This window comes from Sylvia atricapilla, chromosome 3 (genome assembly GCF_009819655.1).
Source record: "Sylvia atricapilla isolate bSylAtr1 chromosome 3, bSylAtr1.pri, whole genome shotgun sequence".
Classification (NCBI taxonomy): domain Eukaryota; kingdom Metazoa; phylum Chordata; class Aves; order Passeriformes; family Sylviidae; genus Sylvia; species Sylvia atricapilla.
The window spans coordinates 60612041-60637076 of record NC_089142.1 but is presented as its reverse complement, the minus strand read 5'-3'; the positions used below and the strand labels follow the sequence as shown (position 1 = coordinate 60637076).

The window sequence follows — 25036 nt, the reverse complement described above, 5'->3', positions numbered from 1 at the left end:
TATGTTAAAAGATACAAAGAAGGAAGCTGGGGAAGAAATGCTTGGTTAGGATTTATTTACATTCATTATTTGCCGTTGAAGTACTGACTGTTATAACTAAAAATACACTTTACCTGTCCATACTGAATCCTAAGTTAGTACATCGTTTGATAAAGTGATAAAATTAGGTACATCAATTTATATTCATCAGCAGCTGAGAATTAGGATGGCGCAGAGATGAAAAAAACCACAAATGTATGTTCTCATAGTGTGAAAAACTCTTTACGTAACTTGAAAGAATGACAATTTGGAACAAAAAGATGTACTTTAAACCAACACAACTCGTCAAGACAGAGCTTACTAAAATTCCTGGGAATTAAGAGCGCATCCCAGTTTTATTTGGTAAAGTTCACTACGCGATCTGTTCCAGGGACATAAAAAAAAACCCCAAACCCTTATGAGCTTGCTACAAAAGACTTGATTTAAAAGAGGCTTTGACAACTTTTCCCCCGGTTCCCTCGGCGCGCTTTGTGCTCTCGGGAAGCTGAAGGCGCCCAGGGGCGGCGGCTCCTCCCCAGCGGCGGCTCCTCCCGCGCCCCTGGCCGCCGGACCCGCCCGGCTGCGCGGCCGCGGAGCGGAGGAGGAGGAGAGCGGCTGCGTGTCCCAGCCCCGCTCCCTTTCCTTCCGGGTTGCCGCCGCCTCCTGCCGTGCCGGGGCCATGGGGGCGGCTGCCGGCGGGCCCGCCCGTGACCGGGCTGTCCGTGACGGTGCCGCCCGTGACGGGGCTGTCCGTGACGGGGCTGTCCGTGACGGGGCTGTCCGTGACGGGGCTGTCCGTGACGGGGCTGTCCGTGACCGGGCCGTCCGTGACGGGGCCGTGGCCGCAGCGCCGCTGGACCCCGGGCGCGGGCTGTCCCTGCCCCGGGGGGCTGGGAGCTCCGCGGCATCCCAGGACAAGCTCTTCTTAATCAAAGGTGCAGGCAGCTTCGTCTCCTCTCCCCCCCTCCCCTCCTGCCCCTGCACGGGCCAGGGACGAGCAGCAGCGTGTCCGGCAGGCCTGAGACCATCCCCAGCCGTGCTCCTCCTGCCGTAGCCCCAGGTCTTGCCGCTCTCTCCCGTCCCTGAGGACAAGGCGAGACGTTTGGGAATGGCCTCGCCGAGGCCTCCGGACGCGAAGCCCGTGCAGCGCCGGCCGCCTCCTCCTCGCCCTTGGCAGCAGCGGCGCCGGTGCCCCCTCGGGCGCTCTCCCGGGGCACGGGGCGCGGCGGCCGGGCGGGATGCGGGACGGGCGGGGAGCGGAGCCGCCTCCTCCCGGGAGCGAGCTCAGCCCTGGGGGCCTGCGATCGGCTCTGCCGGGCCCCAGGGCGCAGGAGCCCTCGGGAAGAGGCGGCTCCTGCAGGCAGCGCTGCGCATTCCCTAAGGGAAGGAGCCGGTCTCCCGGATCCGCGCCGGGAGAAGCGCGGGCAGGGCAGAGCCAGAATCTCCCCAGCCGCACACAGTGCAGGGCAGCGGGCGCACGTCCGGCGGGCTGGCGGCGCTCTGCGGCTTTATGACTATATCATATTATATTGTAATTTTTATCCGTATCTCCGGGCCGCTCCCGGTGTGTGCTCGGTCTCCCCGCGCCCCCCGGTGGAGCGGAGGCCGGGGCTCAGCCGCTCCGTCCCAGCGCCGCCGCTCCCATCGTCCCGGGCAGGGGATGGACCTGCCGCCGCCACCTACTGTGTCTGAAATTGGGGAAATGTTTCTTACCAGACCTGGAAATGTAAAACTTGGTGGATTGCATAATTCGGCCAGGAAGTCTTCGTGCTCCCAGGCAGAGGAGGTACCTTCCAGATTTTATTGACACAAGAACAGGAAACTTCTTCATCGCCGTAATCAGATCAATAACGTTTTTTAGTGAGATCTAACTTAACTGTATTTTTGCTTACTTCCTGTTCAGACCATTTTTAAATAACCTAACTGGTATTAGGATAGGGAAAACAGGATGGGTATCAGTACCTGCAAAGGAAGAACATGTAACCTCTTGAAAGTTTTAAATTTTAATATGAATCAGATTGATTTCCATAGTGCAGTAAGTCTTTGTAACAAGCCTTTTCCTTAAAAGTGAGCAAGTATGGCTACATGAGCCTTTGGTGCAAGAACTAGAAAGGATCAGGTTACCTCAAATAACTTGGGAAACACTGCAAGGACTAAAAAGCAAGGGATGCTTTCTTTCTTGGGATAGCTTTTGCTAGTGTAATTTTTCTTCTTTAAAAATTAAGTTATTTTAAATTTTTCAAAATTTTAAAACAAGTGTTGCTTATGTAATGGTCTTCAGAGGAACTGGTGGTGACCATTATTAGATGGCCATTTGAAATCACAAGTGATGCAACAATTATATTCCCCATTTGGGAAAGGGTGAGGCATCACCACAGAACGAGGTGATTTTACTAGGCTGGCTCTGGAATGAGGGAAATTTCAAAGTACTGCAGAAAAAGCATCCTGGGATTTGAATTTTTGCATGTAGCTTGAAAGTACATACACATGCCATTATTTTCAAAACGCCTTCTTTCATAGAACTAATTCTTTGTCTTGCTGTTTTCTCATACTGAGCATAAAAAACAGAGACAATTGGGCCTCTCCCCTTCAGCATGTACTGACAGATCTTACTTTTTCAGGTTTTATTTTCTAAGCAGGTTGGGTTTTTTTTTTCCTTCCCCTTAAGTAACAAAGCCTTGATTTTTATTTCTTCTTTGCAGGTGGAATTTTTCTAGGTACTGTTGCTACAGCAGGAATGATAGCAGGTTTTGGCACTACACTTGCAATGACAAAAAAGAAGAACCCAGACTGGTTCAGTAAGGTTTGTTCTTTTAAGCTGTTTTCCAGTAGTGGTACGCAGAAAATAAGAACACATTGAATCCTTAATAGACATGGTGATATATGTGGGACTTGGCAGAGTTGATGATAAGAGCACTAAACTTAATTGAATTTGGTACAGGCATAGGATTAATTTAAAAATCAATTCAAGAGTTGGCCCTGCTAAATACTTAAGTACTTGAGATTAGCTGAAATACGTAATGCTTACACTATTTGCTGTAATCATAGTTCTGTGTAGTGAAACACAGCTACTGCTCTCTTGATTCTGTGATGTGAGCACACTTTAGTCATGAGCCTGCATCACCTCAGAGATCCCCTTCACCGTGCAGTGTCGTAGTGCTGCAGTGAGTCTGGAAGCGAGGTGACTGCAATAAGGATGGGAAGGATTACAGACCTGCAGAAGGTCTGTAATCTGTGGAATGTGTGAGTGGGATCATGTAGTCAAAGCTCTCCACTCCCATCCCACTGTGTAAGGGGAATGATGAGAACAAGTACTACGGGACTGTGAGATCTCATGGCCAAAATGAATCTGAGTTTAGGCAGTTACTAACTGGATCCACTTGTGCATTCTGAAGAAAAGAACTACAAAGGACAGCTAGCAATTATACTGTGTTGGTGAATTAGTTTGAAATACAGCACGCTAATTGAAGGATGCTTTTTTCCTCACTAATGCTTTGTGATTGCCGAAAGTGTAAAAATAGGCCCTGAAAATTGATCAGTCTCATCTCCAGCAAGCTCTTAAAATGCAACATGTACTACAGATGTTCTTAGGGAAGTAAGAACTGATCTGTTGTTGTTTATTTTAAAAACTGATTCAATATCATGTCAAGTTAATGCAATGCATATAAAGAGAAAAAAATTTCTTCCATTGTACTTTATACCAAAACCTTAATTTCTGATCACTTTCTAATCTCCTTTTCTGGTCAAAGAGCAGAGATCCTTCATTTGCTTTCCTGTTTTCCTCTGTAGGCTGCTGTGTCATAACTCATCCATTGCCTGTACAGAAACAATAAGCATGAGTTTCTTTTGTGAAACAGACAAAATAGAAAACTTCATTAGATGTTGTTTCACATTACAATAAGGAAATTGTCTCCTTTTTTACAATTTTTTTTAAACTTCCTTTTTCTTGAGCACTGCATTTTTTCCAGCTTGCACATATTCCTGGGTATCTGAGCTGTCCTGTTATCAGTGTGAGATTTATCAAGAGTGACATTGCATTGACATCTGAGAATATATATGCTAGGAATGTCATCAAGTGATGTATATCATTTTAATCTTTGCTGAAAACTGTATCTGGTGCTATTTGTGCAAAGGAATTACAACAGTTTGCTAGCAAAAATCTGATTTCATTGGCCACTCAACTTCAAGACTCTATAGAGTGTAGAAAGATACTTTTTTGTCAAGGTACTTGTCAGTGAGCAGTTTAAAAAAGGAAAGACTAGACTTTGACAATGGATTAACTTGCTATAGAAGCTCTCTGAGGTACCAGTGAGGTTTTGCATTGGCATTCTTACTTAAATTTGTAGTCACTTACTGCCAGAAACTTTTAATAATACATCATGTATAATAATAACTACAGAAGATTGCACCTTTTTTAGACGTACAATGCCCAAATAATATTTTTATCCATATTAAGATGCTGCCATAGTTTGACAGGTACTTGTAAGCCAACATCAGCCAGCACTGATTTTGAAAGAATTAATTCTACCAGCCCTCACTTTCTGGCAATTTCTTCCTGTTCCAGTGAAGCCACCAACACATGTGCTATTGTGCTATCATCCTGGTTAATTGGTGAGTCTTTTTGTTAAAATTAAATGCTCAGCTGCAGCAGCCTCCTTTTGAAAAGTGTCCAGTTTTACCAGCATTAAACACCAACAGCCAGGTGTTCAATTTCACAATGGATTAGGTCACACAAAAGAGTGAACACACTGAATACAATCAACCAAAACAGTTGAACACACTTTATTTTAGGCACTGCTTCCTTTTAGACATGCTCTGCACAAGGGAGCAGTTACATGATCAAGGCCTGTGTCTGAATAAAAAAACAACGTGATTTTTCTCCTTCTCCCACTTCCTGTTTATATCTTCAGAGGAAAACAAAACAACAACAACCAACAAAATGAAAAGAACCAGCATATGTTTGGAAAACAAATCAGCTAATTCTGCCCTGGTTTTTTCTGCCCTGTTTTTGAAAAGACTCAATATTGCTTAAAAGCTCTTTTTTAAAATTAAAGAATGTTCTTTTAAAAAATACAGAAAAGCAGTGATGAGAAAACAATCTGAACATGGAATAACAGGTTAGTGAATAAAACTCAATTATCTTAAAAATGCTTTTTTGTTGATGTGGTCTTTTTCTCCTGTGTTACCATTGTCCTTTTAAAATTTTTTAGCATTTTATTAATCAGCTTTCTTGATGATCTGAACAGTGTATCTGATAATCATTTAACCAACTGTCCCGTTTACAGAAACCCTTATCTGGGTACTTAAGTACCCTGAGGAATCAGCCTGTGGCTGAACCCATGTGACTGCAGTCAGTAAAACCCGATCAGTTGTTTCCATTCACTGCTTTTTTTCTGGGACAATCAAACATTTAAATAGTACTCAGTTGGGTTTTTTGCCAGCAATTTTCATAGATAATGACTCCTATTTAAAGATTCTGTGTAGAGGATATTTTTGTCCATTCATTTCCCATCTTCCAAATGGGACCATTTTTTTCTCAGTGTTGTTATATATGGTTAGACTATGGAAACAGGAAAAATGTCAAAAGTAATCAGCATTTCAATACTCAGAGCAGTCTCTACCGAAAGAGTTATAATCGTTCATTATGTGTAGTAAGGAGATAATAGGACCTGATATTATAGCGTGACTAGAGATCTCTGCTGTTTGTGTGTGTGTGTATGCTTACAGAGCATTGTCCTTGTTAACAGCTTCCACTTTGGGATGTCCAAATTAGAATGAATAAGGCTCAAGATAGGTTGTGCTTGTGCCCTTTCCAAGTGCATGTTTGTCCTTGAGTAGCTGTGCTTACAGCTAAATCCCAAGGGAAAGCATCAATGCTGAAGACTGTCTGAGGATCATTTTAACATTTCAATAAATACAAAGCTAAGAGGAAAAAACCTGCTGGTGCTATTTGACTGACCATAGTGGTAGACATTAAATATGTTTAATTGTATCAAAGAAGAGAATCATTTAAAAAGAAGTTAAAAACATAAAGCTGTTTTAAAGCAAGAATACAAAAGATTTTCCCCCCACTTTTTGTGATGAGTAAAAAAGAACCGTTCTTTGGCATGTTTTGGAGAAATGCATGTTTGATCCTTCCACAAGTTAATTTTGCTTTTCAGTATTTTAGACTATAAATGAAAGAAAATTTTTTGTAATTTTACTTGTGCAATCTCATTTATGTTACCCCTGAACAATACTTAGTTGGTTTTTTCCAAGATACCCAGTTAAGTAGAACTGTTGAGTTGTGTAAGGGCCATAAATGCCAATCTTTAGCAATTACCATCTGAAATCTATGTTTGGTTGTGAACAATTCAACAGTGATCATTCAGAGAGCAAAAAACTCCTCTGGCAGTTGCCACTGTGAGCAAGAGAATTCTGTCAGTCACTGCTGCTGTGGGCTACACAGGTTGAAGCTTTGCTGTGCCAAGTAGGTGCAGTACGGTGGCACTGTGAGGCAAGAACGGCTGGCTGGCAGTGAGTGTGCAGTACACATGGATTGATGCCACCCAGCATGTGCCTGGTGCCCCTGGGAGCTGCAGTTTATGTGCTGTGTGACAGAGGTTTCCTTATGGTTGGGACCTCTTCATAGCCAAGGCTGCATTCTTGGCCTGAGGTGGCTTTTCCAAGGTACTTGTGTTTTTTGAACACGTCTCATGGCAAACTTCTGACAAAAGTAGGTGTCTTCTGACAAAAATGAGAAGTGTGGAGACCACACAGAATTTTCAGTGTTGCCGCTTGGTGAACTCTGCAGGGGGGTGGGTTCAGTTTTGTTAGCTTTCACAAAATTTTCCTTAGTAGTTTCCAGAACTTCTTCAGAGTTGTAGCCCTTTGAAATTAGTCCCTGGGTCACTGCAATATCCTTTCTGTGTCCAGATGAAAGCTGCTTGTGTTCTTGCAGGTTCCCAACAAGCTGTTCCAGAAGTGCAGATAAAGACCTACAGGCCATCCATGGTTGCCACCCATGAAAGAGAACTAAAATCAGTGACATACAGTCATTATGTTCAGATGTCACTGGCATAATTGATGGGTGAGATAACTTGGTGTTGGATTCTTGTGCCCGTGGAATAACTGACTCTGGTATTTTTGGGCAATGAAAGTCATCCCCAGGTGGCACTGGGAACAGTGAAATCTGCTCCTGGGAGGAAGGCACTTCATCCAGCCCCTTTCTTGACTCTTGAGGTGTGCTGGCAGCCGTAAGATTTTCTGTGCCCACACTAGTTCAACTGGCAGGTCAGGAAAAAATCTAAATCACCAACTTTCTTAGTGTGGGGTTTTTTGGTTTGTTTTTTTCCCAATTATTATTCACTTTGTCGTGATCTTTTTATCTTTGGTTCTAGGGGATTACTGCCACAGCTGCACTACCAGAGAGTGGTTCATCACTGGCCTTACGAGCCCTGGGGTGGGGCTCACTCTATGCATGGTGTGGAGTTGGATTGCTGAGTTTTGCCATCTGGAAGGCTCTGGGCGTGCACAGTGTGAGTAGCAAGTGTGATCCCCTCAACTCCATATTTTTCCTTGGGTAATGCATCTTGGAATGGCAGCTCTGTGCTACTTCAGCCCCTGTAGCATGACTAACTGGAATGTGTGCAAACAGGGAAGGTGCTCTTACATCTGCAGAAAATGGCATGCTGTGGGAGGAGACAGTTTAGGGGGAGGAACTGTTTTGTCCTGCTTTGTGTTTATTTGGACAGATGTTTTAGATACCTCACAAAAGAGCCAGTGTTCTAATTTACAAACTAAAATATTTAGCTGTAAACTTTCTGTAAGTTTTGCTCATTGAACTGAAGGCTACCTCCCTGAATCCTGTTTTTAGAGCAATAGATTTATTTGTCCAGGTTCTGTTTTTTGCATCAGGGCACAGAGGATGTAAGAGAAACTGAAAGGAAACCAGCTTGCTTTCTAGAAGCAGCAAGGGGACAGCAGATTGAGTATCCTGTGCATTGTAATGGTGGTTCTTGACATGTCAAGGCAAAAGAAGCTCAGGAAGCATTTGTACATCCCAGGATACCAGCTATGGCCATCTTTACTAAATTGATTATGTTCCAGTATTTCACAGTGTTGAGTGTGAACACTAAAGTTCACATGAGCATTTTTGTTTGCCCCTAGTAATGAGCCATGACTTAAAGAGTTCTCTGCAGCTATAAGTTTGGGAGAGCTGTTTGCATCTTGTTTAGGACTGGTAATGAATAGAATTCCTTTCCCTTACGTGGCAATTATTTATATATTCAGCAAAGCATATATAAAGGAGAAAGATGATACTACTTCATCTTAGTTCTGTTCTCATTAATACCTTTATTCAAGGTCTCATTTCTTGCCTACTCTAGTGATGTACTCTGTAGCTCACAATTTGAATCCCAAATACAGTATTACAGGATCCTTTATTTCTGAGCTTTCAATGCTGATTCTCAGTAGGAACAGAGGAGGGCTGAACACCAGAAGAGCATGGTAGGACATAGGAAGCAGCTACAACACGTTTTGTTTAAACTGGCGTCCACAGTGCAGCTGTGGTGGAATGTCGGGGAAGGGGGAGGAGGAGTGGGAGTTTATACTCTCTGCATGCTGAGCTGCAACAGTTCACGCAGTTTGCTGGCAGTTGGATCACCAGTCAGAAGGACTCATTTGACACTACACTGCCAATTCTGATTTCTCATTCTGTCAGTGTCTGGTCCTGCTGAAGGACAGCAGAGTCTGACCCTAATCTACAATTTACATTATCTGTTTCTTGCTAAGCTTAATTTTTACTTCCCTGAGAAGTACTGGCCTAGACCCACAGTTACTAGTTTCCCTGTGAGGCTTTTCTTGAGGCTGCCTGCCAGGGAGCACCCACATAAGCTTGAGATGGCCAAGCCCCAGGACGTGTCTGAGTCTCATGAGGCTTCTGACAGCAAGGACTGTTGTGTCAGAAGCCAGCTGCAGGCATTTTAGAGAATTGTTGAGTGCTCCTGGTCAGAAAGGTTATTATATTCTGTGTTGTGTTAGTGTTGAAAGGAGGTGGGGGAAACTGTTTGAAAGGCTCTTGCAAATGTCTGTAAGTATTGTTTTCTGTTGTGGAGTGCTTATGTTTCACTGTAGTGCACGGTGAGAATTGCAGATGCTGAAGGCAGTAGATTTCTGCCAAGAGATGATTTAGAACAGCTCTCTCTGCTTTCCACTGAGATATTTATTTCATTCACTATAGACATCTAAATTTTCACTGAAGAAAGAAAACATACAATAGTGCTATTCATAATTGCAGAATCAAAAATTAGCAATTTTTAAATTTCCTTTCACTATATAGCTGTTATACTCAAATATATACATGTTTAAAATTGCTGGAGGTACAAAAGAAGAAGCCTGTTACAAAAGGAAATATTCTGACTAAAGAGGTTCATAGCACTAAAAATAAATTAGACCCTTAAACATATGCTCATTTTCAGAAGGGCCTGTTTTTATTTGATATGTTTTCTTGAAATTTGTGGGGAACATTGTGATACTTTTGAGAATTCTTAATTGCTTTCATGTAAGCAGAGATAATAGATTAACACTCAGTTACAATACTGGTTTTTTGAGTAAATTGCAGTGCATATGTTATGTCTAATAATTATTATATGCCCACAAAAATAAATAAAGTTTTATTTTTTGGAAACTGAATTTGTGACTGAGTGAAATAAAGTTTCTTTCCACAAAAACTGTTCAGATTATGGAAGACACCATAGATTTTACACTAAGCTTGACATTTTCAAATGAACATTTTAATTTCAGTTTTAAATTGAAACTTTTACAGATTTGCCTGAAAAAAGTGTTTTGAGGTCTTTAGTGTACTTGAGAACTGTTAATTCACTGGCTCTGTAGTCCATGCACATTTCCAATTTCAAGTAAAATTTCAAGTCACAATTTCAAATCTAGCAGCTTGTATGAAGATTTGAAGACTGTGGACTCAAGGCAGACTTTCGTCTCTCAGTGTGCTATTCTAGGTGTAACTTGAGGGGAAACTTCAGTCATTTTGATATCAGGAACCAGTGTGAATTTAATATCTAGGGTTTTGGCAGCTGGACAGAGAGAAGAAGAGGTTATGCCCAGCCTCCTCACCTTAACATAAACCAGTTGTCCCTGGGACCTGCTAATTAGTGACCTGGCCCTGCTAGGTGGCAGCTTCGTTTCTTTAAGAGCAGTATTGATAACATTACTGACAGCTAATACAGTCTCTTGATCTTAAATTGTTTCTCAGTATTAAATTGTGAAAGATAGTAAAATTCTGATTGTAAGCAGTGCAGGTGTTTCATTTAGCAAACAAGAAGGATGCTTCATTTGCATGTAGGAATACTCAGCTCCAGCGCTCTCAAATCCTTTGCCTGCTCAATCCCTGTGACTCTCGCGGTGGGATCTTGGTGAATCAAGGACGTGACTTTCACTTGCAGGGTTTGAAAGGGAGGTCCAAGTCAAGTAAGACTGAATTGTTCAGTGTTTAATGGCTCGAGGCATGTGTAAGAGTGAATTACGAGGAGCCTCAGTGGAAAATGAGATGTGATGGAATGGGCAGGAGTCGCACCAAAAGCAGTAAGAGAGCCAGCAGATCGGGACTGGCGTGGCCAGGGAGGCCATGGGGCAGCTCCCGTCCTGGCCAGCCCGCAGCACAGCGGGGCAGGGGCTGGCTGGGCCGAAGGAGCACAGAGCTAGTCACTGAGGTTGGAGAAGGGCAGCGCAAGCTGTGCGCCGTGCTTTTCGTGCTTTGAGCGCTGCCCAGGCCAGCCGCGCCCCGGCGTGAGGTACTGATCCCCGGCACCGGGATCGCCTTGTGAGCGGCCCGGCCGGGCAGGAAGCGCTGGCGAGCCTCTCCCGCACACCTGGAGGGCAGAACGGGCCCGGGCAGGCGCTGCTGCGCCCCGGTCCCGGCCGGGTTCTGGGCTCTGTGCTCCTGCCCCGCTCCCGGCGGCTCTCCCGGCGCCGGGCGCGGCCGCGGCTGCCCCGCAGCGACACCCGGTGGCGGCGGCCGGAACTGCAGCGGCATTGCCAGGGGCTCTTCCCTGATGCCGGGGCTGCGGCTGTGTCCCGGAGCCGGCCGGAATGCGGCTGTGTCCCGGAGCCGGCCGGAATGCGGCAAGGCGGGCTGCCCCCAGCCACTGCCCCTGGCCGTGCCTGCCAGAATGCTTCTCGTGGGGAGATGCGTGTTGCCTGTGAGCGTGAATTATTGATGGGACAGCGAGCGGTTGATAAAGTATGTATTACCCTAAGCTTTGTGGCTCTTTACTTTATCTTGTCGTCGCTTGTCGTCGCTCCCAAAGTCCGAGATGAAACGACAAGAACAAAGTGGAGTGATATTTCCGTGATGAGTTGTAATTAATCTGTGTTAGCGGCACGGTCGCTCAGCAGTTTGTGTCGTGGAAGGGGACTGAAGCCACAGGTCAGGATCCTGACCTCATCCTCATCCTGTGATGAGTGCCTCATCCTCCCACCTGAGCCAGCCTGTGTTTGCCCCAGAAGCAAGTTGTTGTGAAGATTCCTTCTAGGCACTGAGCTGATGCACCAGATTTGGTGATTCTAGATTTTTATTTAATCTTTGTGGTTTATTAGTTCTTAAAACAGTGTCTGCTTTCAGGCACTGTTTAAATAGCTCTATTGTTAAAGGTGGTTCCCTATAGCTTTACAGTCCGCTGCTTTTATGCCAGCATCAAAACCCAGGGGTGAGAGAAAGTAACTGATCTTTATGTCTTGGTGAGGAACATAAAAGATTTTACACTGTCTCAGGTTGGGTAGTTAACATTCCCTGACTGCAGTTACTGCTGTTGTAATCTGAGGACAGGCTGATACGTAATAAACGCTACTAAATTCCACTCAGTCTGAAATGAAGAGGTGATGGTTCAATGAGGACTTGGTTTGATAATGGTTTCAGTTCTATTTTTCAGTAGCATAAAAAAATCTTTTTTTAGAACCTAGGAGATGGTGCTTATATACTTTTATATTGTACCTCTTGCAGAAAATGATCAGGTGTCAGACTTTTTAAACTTGTTTCCTGCAATCACTCGGGAAAATATTTCAATTTGTACCTCCTTTGATTATCTCTGAGCATAGAAATTCCATCTGTATTAATGAGTATCATTGACCAGCAGCAGTGGGGCAGTGAAACACTGGCAAGCTAAGGACCTGATATCTACGACCATTCCAGGAATTTTCGGAGTTTGGACTCACACTGGCCTTGCCCGATGGCTTGGATGCCTGTCGGCAGTTGGACTATGCTAGGTGCACTGCTAGAATGCTTCTTCAGATTTGTGTCACCCTAAAAAAACTGCTGGTCATGCATTTTGGGGCTGTTCAGTAGTTACACAGACTCGTGCCCAGGGAATATGGGCAACTGAGAGACGGGCTTCCAAAGAGCACTGCTGATCTGAATCTGGGACTCATCCAGACATACCTACAGCCTTCCTCTCTGAGGCACCTTACAGTGTGGAAAGACACGTGCCATGTTAAATGCAAGCATGAAATAAGTTTGGCTTGAAATAAAACGGCACCATTGTTTTCAACAAGTTTATTTGCTATTTAACAACTTCCACATCATGGTGTTATCTTCCATGGCATTACCTTACTGGTTTTGAGCTTGCAACATCCAAACCATGTAGGTGGCCACTCCTGGTACAGTGGGATGGCTGTTTGCTGATGCAAAACACAGAAGTAAAGAAATAAATTTTGTAAAATATTGGGTTAGACCAGTTTATCATTTCAGGTTTATTTTAAAGTTGAATAGTAGTTGAAAGATCTTATTTCAACATTCTGCATATGAGCTGTTCAATGAAACTTAAAATTTTCAGTTAAAGAATAAATGGCATTTCACTCAGTAAAAAATTTTAAAAGTAAAATATTCAAAACATCTTAAACCCGCTTTTGTTACAGTTGAACTAAACAAGTATTTGCATTGAAGTTTCCAAAAATTAGACCTTTTTTATTTTATTTACCTATTATGCTAGTGTTAGGATCCACCACACCGTTTTATTACTGGGAAAAATTTTAGTGTCATAGAATCACAGAGTAACTAGGATTGGAAAGGACCCCTGGAGATCACGTAGTCCAATCTCCCTGCCAAGGTAGGGTCACCTGCAGCAGGTGACCATTTCCTATAAGTTTTCTAGAATTTTTCAGAAGTTAACTTAGGAGTTGAAAACCTTTGTTTTAAATTAAACTCGCAGCTTAGAGTACTTGGCAGATACTAAAACTTACCTATTAAAGTCTGTTCTTTTCTTTTTCTTTTAAGCTGCCAGCAATTACAAACCTTCTTTTAAAAGCAGAACAATGCCCCAGCCTTTGTAGACTGAAGTGTACAACAATTAACAAACAAGATAAATTATGCTTTAAAAGCCCTCTTGTTCTTCATGTCCTCAATAAATTAGGTTTCATTTCCTCAAAAATAAAAGCATTCTCTGTCCCACAGGAAAAGGGCCGGGATGATTCATATGTAGGTTTGTGAGATTCTGATTGTTGCTGTTCTGTGGAAAGCTGGAAAACCAGAATTGCTTAGAAATTTGTGACTAATATACTTACAAAATATTAGCTTATCACTTATATGGTGTCTCCTAATGAAATAGCCTGCTTTTCAATTATCATAACCTTTAAAAATATTAAGAGTCTAAAACAATTACATGTCCGTAAAGAGACATCTAAAACAATTAAAAGCAATGCAGAGAATATATGCTTGTTGTGGCTCTGATGGTAAGAACATGTCCTAAGTGAACTGCTTTTCTCCAGAGAAAATCTAACCTCTGAATCACCATTTTAAGCACAAAAATAACATCTGTCTGCTAATGTCGAGAGATATTTGTTATAATTTTGTGAAAATATAGTCATAGGCACAGTATAAATACAAAGGCTATTGGCTTTAAGGATGGATTAATTTAAAACAGAAGATGAGAGCATGGAGACATAGTCTTCAAATATGGCATCTGTAACTTGTACTAAGATTTATAAATCCCAACACAGGCATATTGCAGTCGCTGAAATTTTTTGTCCATTTCATAAATGAGCAAATGTTGCTAAAAAAGCACCATATCTCCTAAAATACTTAGAGTCATCCTAGAGTAATTCCTAAATATTTTGTTCTTAGTTTTTAATTATTGTTGTATTTAATCCTCACAAAAATATTATTCATGAAATTTTTATTCCTTATCATGCTTGTGTCTGAGAGCATAATAGGAACTTAGCTTTTCTTTGCAATTTCATGATCATGTATTTCTATATAAATCAAATCTGCCCATTTTTTTGATGCTTTTATTTCATTAATGCTTATTTAAACTCAAGCTGTTAGAAAGAAGATGGAGTACAAGTAAGCACTTCCTCCTCCTGTTTGTACTGGATTTTTCTCTGCTGCTTATATTGCCTAATTAGTTTGGTTTGGAGAAGACTTGCCTCCACATGTATGTACTGCGAGTATTTCATTCAAGAAGGGAAAACAATGAAACCAATGAACTTCAGTGTTTACTTGATAAGGCAGAATGCTTATTCAAGAATTAAGATCATCATTTTCCTACTGGAAAGCTGCTACATCTGCTTTATGAATAGGGACAGCTGTAAGGGAGTGTTTCAAGGAATGGAAAGGCTGCAAGTGTAGCTGTCTTGAGGAGTTTCGCAGTTGTGTCCTGGGAGAGACTCGCAGCTGTTGGCTGCCACCAACCCTTGGGAAGCTTGTGGTCTGAAATGCCTCTGTGTCAGCCTGTGTGGACAAGTGGGGTGATCCCCGTCTTGCCCACATGTAATTGTAAACTCTGCACGTACAAGTCAAATCTGAATCCACCTCCTCTGATGGGTGTGAGTTACTGGTGCTTCATCTTGGCGCCGCGGCATCGTCCTGCGTGTTCAGTGTGCCCGTGGCCGTGCCGTGCCCTGCTGTGGGCCAGGGCTTGGGCTGCTCTGCTTGCCTGGGACATCTGGCTGTCCCTGCTGTCTCTGTGTGTCACACTGGCTCTGACAGCGTCCTGCATGGAATTCAGCCCCAGTCACGGCGATGAAGCCGAAGCCTCACCAAAGAGTTTTGGGTTTTTGCTGGCCCTTTCCCTGCCGTGAATCTCACGTGTGGATGATACATACAGTTAGTTCCTGGACATACAGAAGAAAAATGTTACTTAGGTTGCTCTTTACAGGAACCGACTGCTTGCAGATAATCCATATTTTTGAATTTAATTCAGAAATCCAAATTACAGCACAGAAGAATTTATAGGGTTGGGGCACTCATCCTCAGATTTTGAGTCCATTAACCAGCTAGATTTATAAATTTGGATATTTAACTACTTTAAATTTAAAAATTTTTCAAGATCTCAAATTGCCCAGGGTGATTAGGGGCAATGACTAATACACCGTAATAGACTAACCATGTGGATGTCCTGTCCAGGCATCCAGATTTGAAAGTAAGATTCCCCAGAAATAAATGACACATTCTTCAGTAGTATTCACACCATATTTTTCTGCATAGCACAAAAGTCCTTACTTTAAGATACTGTATACTACAAAAATTTAAGTCCTTGACATTTATTTCAGGAATATCAACATGGGAAGGTATAAAAGTGAAAAGAACACTCCTCTATTTCTGAACCTAAGGAAATTCCCTTTTTTTTTCAGAATCTAGTTTACAGAATTACTGTTTCTGTGAATAAAAAAAAATGAACATAATTAGCTAACCACATCTTTCTTTTTTTTTTTTTCTTTTTTTTTTTCCCCCTTAAATGCAAAATAATCTAGCCTTAACCCAGAACAGTTTTACTTTCTTTTGGGCTGATCCACTTTTCTACTGGATCAACAGCTTCTCCCCACTTTGGGATCTAAGTCACATTTGCATAGAAATGAAACCAAAGTGGGGCTAGTAAAACATGTTTGTAATGTAGATCAGTTCTCTTCCCGTTTATGAATGAGCAACATGTCTTCTGCACTCATGGAAAAGTAACATGAGGAAAATATTTCATATGTTTTATCTCTTCATGTGACCCAATAATTGGAAAAGAGGCAGCTTGACCCCTGTGACTTGACAGCTCTCTGTAGTTCACCAATAATTCAAGACAGAATATGGAGTAGCTGTGGGAAGCTACTACATATTTATAATTGTTTGGAAACTGTGACAGCTTTGTTCTAAACAATGATGGTCCTCTCTCCCTCTCCCTGTAAAGTTAACTTTGGGTTGTTTTCACGTTGTTTTTCTTTTGAAAAGGACAGGACATATTTTACCCGCTTACGCAGGATTTATAGAGATAAATTAGTGGGAAAATATGTCTATGTGTTTCATTTTAGGCACTGTAAATAGCCCTCTAATTTCAAAGAGAGTGCTCAGCACTGCATAAGGTTAGGCATGTGTGTAATCCTCCATGAGACAGGGGCCAGTATGAGCTCCTGACTTCTCTAGATGCTTTAACACAATTCTGCTGCTGCTTTTCTCTGTGTAAGCCTGAAATGCTGGAAATTAGCAAATAGGTGATAAAGAGGGTACTGTGAGAGTACATCGGAAATATTAGGTTGTTTACTGCCAGGATTGACACTCTCAGGGCCATTTTCATAGACCTGTAGTTCTGCATAATCCAAACGTTCACGATGCCTTTGCCAGTGAAGTGCACGATGTAAGAGTGTGAACCAGAGCTGTATTTTCCATGTTATTCCAGAGCTGGCACAGAGTGACCCTCAGCGAGTGCCCCATTTTACACTGAGAGAAGGACAATCACCTTCAGCCGCCAGCCTGGCTGCTCCTCCAGTCCTGCAAGGGCTCAGCTCTTGTCATTTTCTACAAATAACTTGCTATTTCTGTACGTGGCCCTTGGTAATCATTTGCTAACAAGGGCAAGAGCAGTCATTTTAAGATTTGGGTAAAGGTGGCAAGAGCAATCCTCACAGATGCTTTTAAATCCAGGGCAGCCTGCCTCATCTTCGTGCCTTGTGAAATGGATGGTGGCTGAGGAGAACAGAGGGCATGTACGTACTGCATTCTGCTGCCACTTGATCTTCCAGTTCAGGGCATCTAACCTCATTTCACTTGGAAGCTAATGTAAGCAGTTCTTACTGATACGAGTACTAAAATAGGAAACTAATAATTCCTGGAATCTGCGCCGGCCTATTATGAATGTCAGACATTAAAGAGAACGTTTTCTTCGTAAAACTTTCATTCTAGGAATCAAATAGACTCTTTTAGCCCCTCTTCCATTCATTTTAATATGAACGGCCATGTAAGTGCTCTCAGTAATAGTGCTATCCCAATTTTTGTGTGACATTCTGTCAACGATGTACATTAAAAAGAGATTATTAAATGGAAGATGCTTTTAGGTCCCCATATTTTTGCCATCTGAGGCAGGATCATTAGGTTAAGATAAGAAAATAACAGTGATCTGTAGCTATTACAGATTATTTAATGCAGTAAGGTAGATGATACCCTTTTAGAAAGAAGCTTGACAGAGGTAGAACAGTTACTGTAATTTATTTGGCAAGAAAAAAACAGCATAAAGCTCTGTAATATCTCTGACAAAAAAAATAAAATTCACTTGAGTGAAATTCACTTCAGAGAGTCGCCTGCAGGAATGGAGCATGCTGGAATGTTCAGAAATGTGTTACAAATTGTTCATGTACAAGAAGGTTCAGGAGCAGCAGTTGAGAGTGGTCTATGGGCACTGAAGGCAGCAGGAAGAGGTAAAATACATTCAGCTTTCAGTGCTGGGTCTACTGCACTATTAATTGAAGACATTATCACAGTTGAACTAAGTACCCCCGTGCCAGTGTGGCTGACAATAATAAAGAAGCAGCCATTGCAGTGAGTTCTTCAAAACATTCCAGTGCTTAGTACATAGCACATTAGCTCTTGCAATTAAATTAATGCGTTTTGATTTGAGACAACTGACATGAGTATTGTGGAATCTGGATGAAATAAAGGAGATTTCTGGGAAGAGAGGAGAAGAGACATCTCATGTTACACGTCTGCTGAAAAGAAAAGGCAGGGCAAGACAGATCCTGGCAGCATTTCACTCATCAAGAAGTGTGTTTGTTCCAAGAGTTAAGGCAAGTAAAAACAAGGTCCCAATTCTCACACCTCAAGTGTTCAATATTAATAGGACATAAAGCTGATTAATCATACAAGAGGCTCACCACATTGCAGGAGGACTGGACACTGCTAAGTCCAGTTTGTTGAAGGACTAACTTACATGTTTAGTTGACAAATTTTACTTACAGTGCAAGAATACTTTGAAGTTGCAGTGGGCTGAGTATGACAGTGTCAACTAAATGCAAGCAAGAACAATGTGAGGTACTTTGGAGGCCAATATAAAAATATATTAAATAGAGTTTGATCAGTCAAGCCCAGAAGACTGAGCTCTATATCTCTGACTGAAAGAGTCAGAATCACTTAGACTGGAAAAGACCTCTAAGATCATCAAGTTGGTCTGTTAAGAAGTTACAGCCTAAAATAGGGTATTCGAATGGTTTGTAAGTATTCAAACCATTGTCGGTGGGAGAGAAGGGACAGGAACTTGTGATTTTTGTGGTTATTTATGTGGGTATACACCAGTTCTGTGACATCAGAGAATAGTTCTCTTTGAAAGCTTTCTCCATGGTTTAAGATAAGTGAGTTTTAGAGGAATGTTGAGTGCAGGGAAGACATTGACTGGGATTAGGAAATGCATTTGGAAGAGCACCAAGCACAAATGTGGAAATGAAGAATGAAGCTCAGAAGCTGATGTTATTAGTGGAACAGGAAAGAAAGGGGAAGATACCTTAGAGGTCCAGATCAAAGCCCTAATGAAACACTGGACTGCACTTCCTGACTGGGATGAGAGGGGGGAAATAGGAATCTGTGATTGGTACTAATTAGGTTGCTTAATGTCTTACTGGTGAGAACTCAAAGTGTTGTGGAGAGAAATAATCAGGTGCAGTAGTATCTTTTAAGGGCTATAGAAATGAAAACTTCTGGTAAGAGTTAGCGTCAGTGACATTTGTACCGGGAAGAAACTGGCCACATTTTAGACATACTGAGAAGTCATGTATTAATGAGGCCCACACCAGTCACTACAGAAAATGTCCTTCTTAAAGAGCTGACAGCCTGAAGTGTTACACTCAGAAAGAGCCGACAGTCTGAAGTGTTACACTAAGACAATGCACAGTAGTCATCAGCTTGGCATTACGATTTATTGAAATAGATCACTGTCCAGGAATCACAAAGAAGGAAATCTGTGGAAAAACATAAACATGGTCAAACCTGTGAATTGCAATGAAAAACTATTTTTGTGCAGAGCGGGTTTGTGGAAAAGGGTAGGTGAGAGAGGAAGTGGCAACTGAAACACTGGGTCTGGCATCACTTTCAAAGTGGTTTTACAAATAAGCATCAAAGTCTGAGAAGACAAGGCTGAGGAAATTTCTCAGTGAGTCTTAAAAGCAAAAGAAAGACATTGAATATTTCAGATCTGATCCATCTGTTAAGGAAAAATTGCTTTTCCAGGAAATTAGTTGCTTTTACCTGCAAGACATAAATTAATGTTCTGAGGGGACAGAAATCTATCTAATCTAATATTCTTGAATCTGTGACTGCTAGCAGTGTTTCAGTGCTTTCTAAATAAATATCTTTTTTTCTTTCAGAACTAAGTTGTAGTGTTTTATTTCCCAGATAAGACTGCTTTTTGCATTCAGGAGCTAGGGTTTGGCATGATAATAATTATGAGGTGATTGTCAGAGTGAGGGATCACTGCAGATTTCTGAGTCGTTCCACCTATCATCTTCTTTTTGGAGGCTTTATACAATTTCTTTTTGTTTTCCTTTGGTTTTGTGCATCTTCAGTGGGGTAGAGGTGTCTTCTAGGGCTTGTGAGTGCATCATTTACATTTTACACTAAGAGAAATTTGAGTCTGGATTTAGAAGCAGCCAGAAAATCCACATTGGCTGGTGCTGAATATTTTATCTTTGGTTATATCAACAGAGCTACAATATTTTACATCAGGTTACTATTTGACTATTCCTGTGTTCCAAACACACAGATAATACTTAGAGTGAGATGAAAGAGTAGAAGAGTTGAATCATTCTTTAGGAAGCAAAAAATGTTAAATAAATTGAATATTTTCCGCCCATCAGTGAGCTGGGACAACTTAATTACATAGGACTGGAAAAAACAGCTAAGCCAAAGCTCCTAAAACATTTCCTACTGTAAATACTTGTATTGAATTGGCAGCAATTGTTTAATGTAATTTGGGCTGTTCCTCTACGTCAGCTCTGATACTGGTGTTTATTATTCTTGGAAACATTTGCTGTCTATGAGAACTTCTCAGTTTTAAATGAGAAGCAAAAATGTTGTTTTTAGGAACAATTGTAGGTGATGGCCAAGATTTCTAAAAACCAAGAAGGAATAATTAATCAAAGCAACTGTCTGATCAGAATGAAATATGAAACAGAGAGTGTCTTAGTTTTACTTAGGAACAAAATCAGGAAAAAGCAAAAAGGATAATTTGGCTCTGAATTTTCTTTCTACTTTGTATAACGTATATTTTTATTTGATTAGCAGTACCCAGGCATTATTACACAAAAACCAGGGTTCTGAAGCCCTTTAATCCATCATATTTAGCTACTGTCTTACTAAAGGACTGGTAATTTCTTTGTAAATTGCATTGCATTAAATAATTTCATTCCAGTAGCATGTCTGTAAAGAAGTACCAATTGTTTGTCAGAATTATTCACGCACAGGACTTGAAGAGAAAACAACCCAGAGGTACTTGTATAAATACTGATGACCTATAACACACAAAACATGGGCATATGAGAGTAGATGCCTGTGTGCCTGTTTGGAATATCTAGATTTCCTGGAACCTCTCTGTGGGACATACTGCCTGAGACAGCATTTGCTCTTCAAGAGGTCATTGCATCCAGTGCTTGAATACCACATCCTGTCTTCTCTGTGTGAATGTCACAGATTCTGTCATAGAGCTTCCTAAAAATAGCAGACCAAAACTTCCCCTGTACATCCTGCTGTTTGTGTAACAGGATTTGCACTGATCTGGTTTTTCCATGCCTATCCCTTAAAAATATATTACATGTAAAAACCTATGTAAAACTCCTGAAAGAAAGATGCTCACGAAATATAAATATTTTGATAGAAGTGATTTTTATTTAAATGAATGTTTGGTTCTGGCATTCCAGGACTATTGAATCAGACTTCGGTGATAAAAATCTTAGCAAAAATATAAATATCATCTATCAATCTATATCTATATAATATGGATATACTTCTTCTTCCACAGCATTGTAACAGCAGTGAAAGTAAAGCTTGGTCCTGTATATCGTTAGGAATCTTGTTTTCTTTCCTACTGTTATATACATTTGACTAAGACTTTGTTTTGTCGCCTTTGTCCATGGTGGGACAAACCTAAGCTGAAAGAGCTGAACATACTCTTCTTTAGCCCTTGATTTAAAATCCTTGAAGAGACTACTGGACCTTTATTCCATTACAAGTTGTAGAAAAAGGCACTGCAGTCAAAATAGGGGCACATTCAGGGGAGGTAATTTTCCTCCAAACGAAAGTATTCTAAGTGTGTGTGTGTGTGTGTATAATAATTCATGTAACAGCAATGGATCATTCAGGCAAGCACTCCTAATCAGGCACCCCAGTGTGGTGCATTAGAAAGGGTGATTGTTGTGGGTCGCTTCATGCTTTTTTTCACTTTGTTAATTGAACCTGCATAATCAGAGGGAAAGTCCTAGTTTCCTATTTTAAAACCTTTTTACTTATTACTTACCTCACACAGCTTGTTTTGTGGGATAAGGCTGGGGTTCATGGCGCTACTTAATTTGTTCCTTAGTAGCAGTTAACTGATTTTATTTTTAAATCTCTTTTATAGATGAAAGAATTCCAAAGTAAGATGCAGTCAATCTTCCCAGCAATTCCTAAAAATAGTGAGTCCAGTGTTGAATGGGAAAACTTACTTAAATCCAAGTGAAAGACTCAGAGCCATTTGGAGATGTCTCTTCCAGCAAGAACAGGAGTGGAAGTCGCAGAAGTGTTGCCTCTGGAAAAGAAGACTCAGACTGAGCAAGTTACTGAGTGAGTGCACTGAACCTGGGAATGCCAGTTCCATCCAGGAGCAAGGGAATTCAAACCAAACCAAACCAATTTATACTGTACTTCTCAGCATGTTTGGTATAGTTGATTCAGGAGAAAATGAACCCTCCAAGATAAGTTTGATTCAACTGGAAAAAAGACTTTTTCGAAGAGTTAGAGAAGAAACTCATCTTGATTAGTAAATATATGAATATAGTCCCAGTAAACTCATGTCCCATCCTGTGTTTCAAGAAGAATTTTATGAAATTTTTCTAGGAAACAAGAACAGTACTTTTCAGTGACTTCTCCTATTAGGAATATAACGACCAAATCAATCACAACAGATCTCTTGTTGATCCAGAGGGTAAAGCATATAGTGTACTCTTCAAAAACAAAGGATGTATTTGAATTTGCAGCAGAGAAAGTATCTTAAATCGTTTTTGTATGTCTGAAGGGTAAATTTAAAACCCAAAATGCAAGTAGTGACCTATGAGCTCCTCTGCAGAGCATCAGAAGAAATCTCTACAAAGTTCACTGTTTTCTCAGTATTAACTTTTAAAAATTGGATCCCACAATAACGAATCTGATTGTATACATAAAAGTCTCTACCATATTTGTATATCAATTGAAATAATAAGTGAAAAAGGTATAAAATAGTGAGACACCGATGTCAGTCCTACCCAAATGTATTCAGCTAAGAAAGTGTATGGGCAGGACTAATTTTGTGTGTTCCAGTGGTTTCTGTGGCCCTTCTACCGGGAGAAGCAAGGGGACATTTTCCACACTGCAGTAATCTTATGAAGTGTGGGTGTAAACTAGAATGGGTTATGTCTTACTCAAATGTTGTACTTACAGAACTGAAGATATGTAAAACTGGAGAAATAAAAAAAGTGCTATCAGTGAACTGTCCTTTGTTGCTCAATTATCAGATTTTCTTATAAATTGCACAAAGTGCAGTTAGTCAGTTGTCAGATTTAATAAAGTCCTGTTAAAACTTGTCTTTTGTGATTTAAGTCTTTATATTCCTAGGAAAGAATATAAAAAAAAAAAGCTTTAAATGTCAGATGAATAATAGGGAAGTATAGTTTTCCTATGAAACATGACACTAAAATAATACCTTTAAAACAATTGAAGTGTAATAGCTGACGTCTTTTCCAGAGCTTGATGCTTGTAATTCAGTATTAAATAAATTGTGGTGAATACTGCCATCATACACACCTGAAAAATGGTACTATTTTTGTATTTTTGTTAGTTTCATGTGAGTGGTGTTATGTTTTGCCTACATTTAAGCATATTAGTGCTGACTTTTCGAGTTTAACAAATAGCTGTGTCATTATAGCTGGTCAAATACTGAAGTGGACTAAATAAATGCAAGTCACATCAGACGTTATGATTACTTTTAGTTTCTAACGTGGGATTTGGGTCATCTTTATCTGGGTTAAATAACTCACCTAAACCAGTCATTCAGAGTGCCTTGCATGTTCAGTGGAGGAAGGCTGCACAGAGGGTGGCTTACCCTGTGCTGGAGTGAATGGCTGTCCCTGGAGCTGTACAAGGAATCAGATCAGTCCTGCCTGCTGGCTGCCTTTGGAGAGAGGTGTCCTACCCTTGCTTTCCCCCATCAGCACAGCGACTGCACATGGACATAGTGCAGGAGAAACTCAGAAGGAAAAGGAGTGGTCTTCTAGCACTTTAGACCTCTGAGGATTAGGTAGGTAGTGAGTCTTGGCATAAGAGAACTATCCCTTCTGGAAATGGTTAGCCATATTATAAAATTAAAAAAAAAATTCTTTATGACAGATCAGTTGATACTTTTCAAAAAATGGTAACAGTGAAATATATAGACAAATCTTTAAAATAGAAGCACACTTACAGGGCAAGTACAGAGTGATGAAATAAATCCATGTTGAGGTGTAAGGCTGAACATTAAACATGTTTCAAAGAGAGAGGAATTCATAGATCATCGTATTCCAAACTTTATTCTGTGCTTTTGGCTGGAAATGGATTTTTCTAGATAAGGGTTTGTGTAGAAGAGTGCAAGCATAAATCAAGTTGACATGAAGAAACACAGGAGATCTTGGATATTTGTTACTGCACTGTGCGGTTCTCTTCACTTGGTAAGCATTCTGCTGCTTTTGTGATGAGTCATTTTTTCTTTCTATGAAAGAATGGCAAAGAGTTTCTATTTGGTAAAGAGTTACGGGAAACTACAACCAAATGTAGAACAAATAGAACAAAAAGTACTTAGTGTACCAATAGCAGCTAGATACCATAGCGTATGTAGTTATTGAAACTGAGCAAATAAAATTAGCAAAAAAACAACAACAGACAAGAGACATTAACAAAACCCTTAACAATTTTCAGAAGTTAAGTACTATAAGTAGACACTGGTGCAAAAGAGTGGGTTGTTGCAGCAGCCCTTTTGTTAAAGGATAGAAATGAACCAAGACACAGACTTCTTGTTTATCACGGCATGAAAAGGGTCCTGGTTTATTCCTCTTCACAGCTCAGCTGTCCTGACTCCAGCTCTTCACTGACTCTGGCTACAGCAAGCTCCTGCTGTAGGTTTCCTTTGCAGCCTCTGACTGCTGGTTGTTTCCTGAGTGTTTTGGTTTGCAGACTTCTGCAGGCTTTCACCTAGCCAGATTATGACTGCAGACCCAGACTGACCTCACAGCAGCGATTCTCTGCCCCAGGATCATTATTCTTTGTGATTCTCCTCACCAGCTAACCCACTCCCTTTTACATTACCTTCATTGGCTATAGCTGTGACTCATCAGGGGCGAGGCTGTATTGGGGAATTAACAGCTGTTACTTATCAGGGCCGAGGTCACCTGTATTCCCTTCTCCTACAGTGGGTCAGTGACCCCCCTAATTGCTTTTCTTTATTTAAAAATGGCTTACTCGCTTTCTCTTTCAAGAAAGTGTAAGAATAAAACAGGAGTTTATTTTCATCATCAGTATTTCCTGTGCAAA

The 25036-nt window shown here is 41.1% G+C and overlaps 1 protein-coding gene across 3 annotated transcripts; it reads left to right on the top strand.

The window, feature by feature from the left end:
• The first annotated feature begins 676 nt into the window (after nucleotides 1–676).
• On the top strand, nucleotides 677–23058 carry TMEM242 (transmembrane protein 242). 3 transcript variants are annotated; one of them, XM_066315521.1, is made up of 6 exons: nucleotides 696–718; nucleotides 749–768; nucleotides 859–953; nucleotides 2721–2821; nucleotides 7398–7535; nucleotides 21861–23058. In XM_066315521.1, the coding sequence occupies exons 1-6, from the start codon at nucleotides 698–700 to the stop codon at nucleotides 21957–21959; spliced, it is 474 nt and encodes a 157-aa protein (XP_066171618.1). In that variant the 5' UTR covers nucleotides 696–697; the 3' UTR covers nucleotides 21960–23058. The 3 variants fall into 3 exon arrangements, with proteins under 3 accessions (XP_066171619.1, XP_066171618.1, XP_066171620.1); XM_066315523.1 differs by having other exon boundaries at nucleotides 7398–7546; nucleotides 21861–21947; XM_066315522.1 differs by lacking the exon at nucleotides 749–768 and having other exon boundaries at nucleotides 677–746; nucleotides 867–953.
• The last annotated feature ends 1978 nt before the right edge of the window (nucleotides 23059–25036 follow it).

What these genes read in the sequence shown, in the direction of transcription:
- TMEM242 (XM_066315522.1), top strand. Translation starts at nt 698, where the DNA reads ATGGGGGCGGCTGCCGGCGGGCCCGCCCGTGACCGGGCTGTCCGTGAC. An exon ending in TGACCGGGCTGTCCGTGACG is followed by an intron (nt 747 to 866) that starts GTGCCGCCCGTG and finishes CCGTGGCCGCAG; the next exon opens with CGCCGCTGGACCCCGGGCGC. An exon ending in ACCCAGACTGGTTCAGTAAG is followed by an intron (nt 2,822 to 7,397) that starts GTTTGTTCTTTT and finishes CTTTGGTTCTAG; the next exon opens with GGGATTACTGCCACAGCTGC.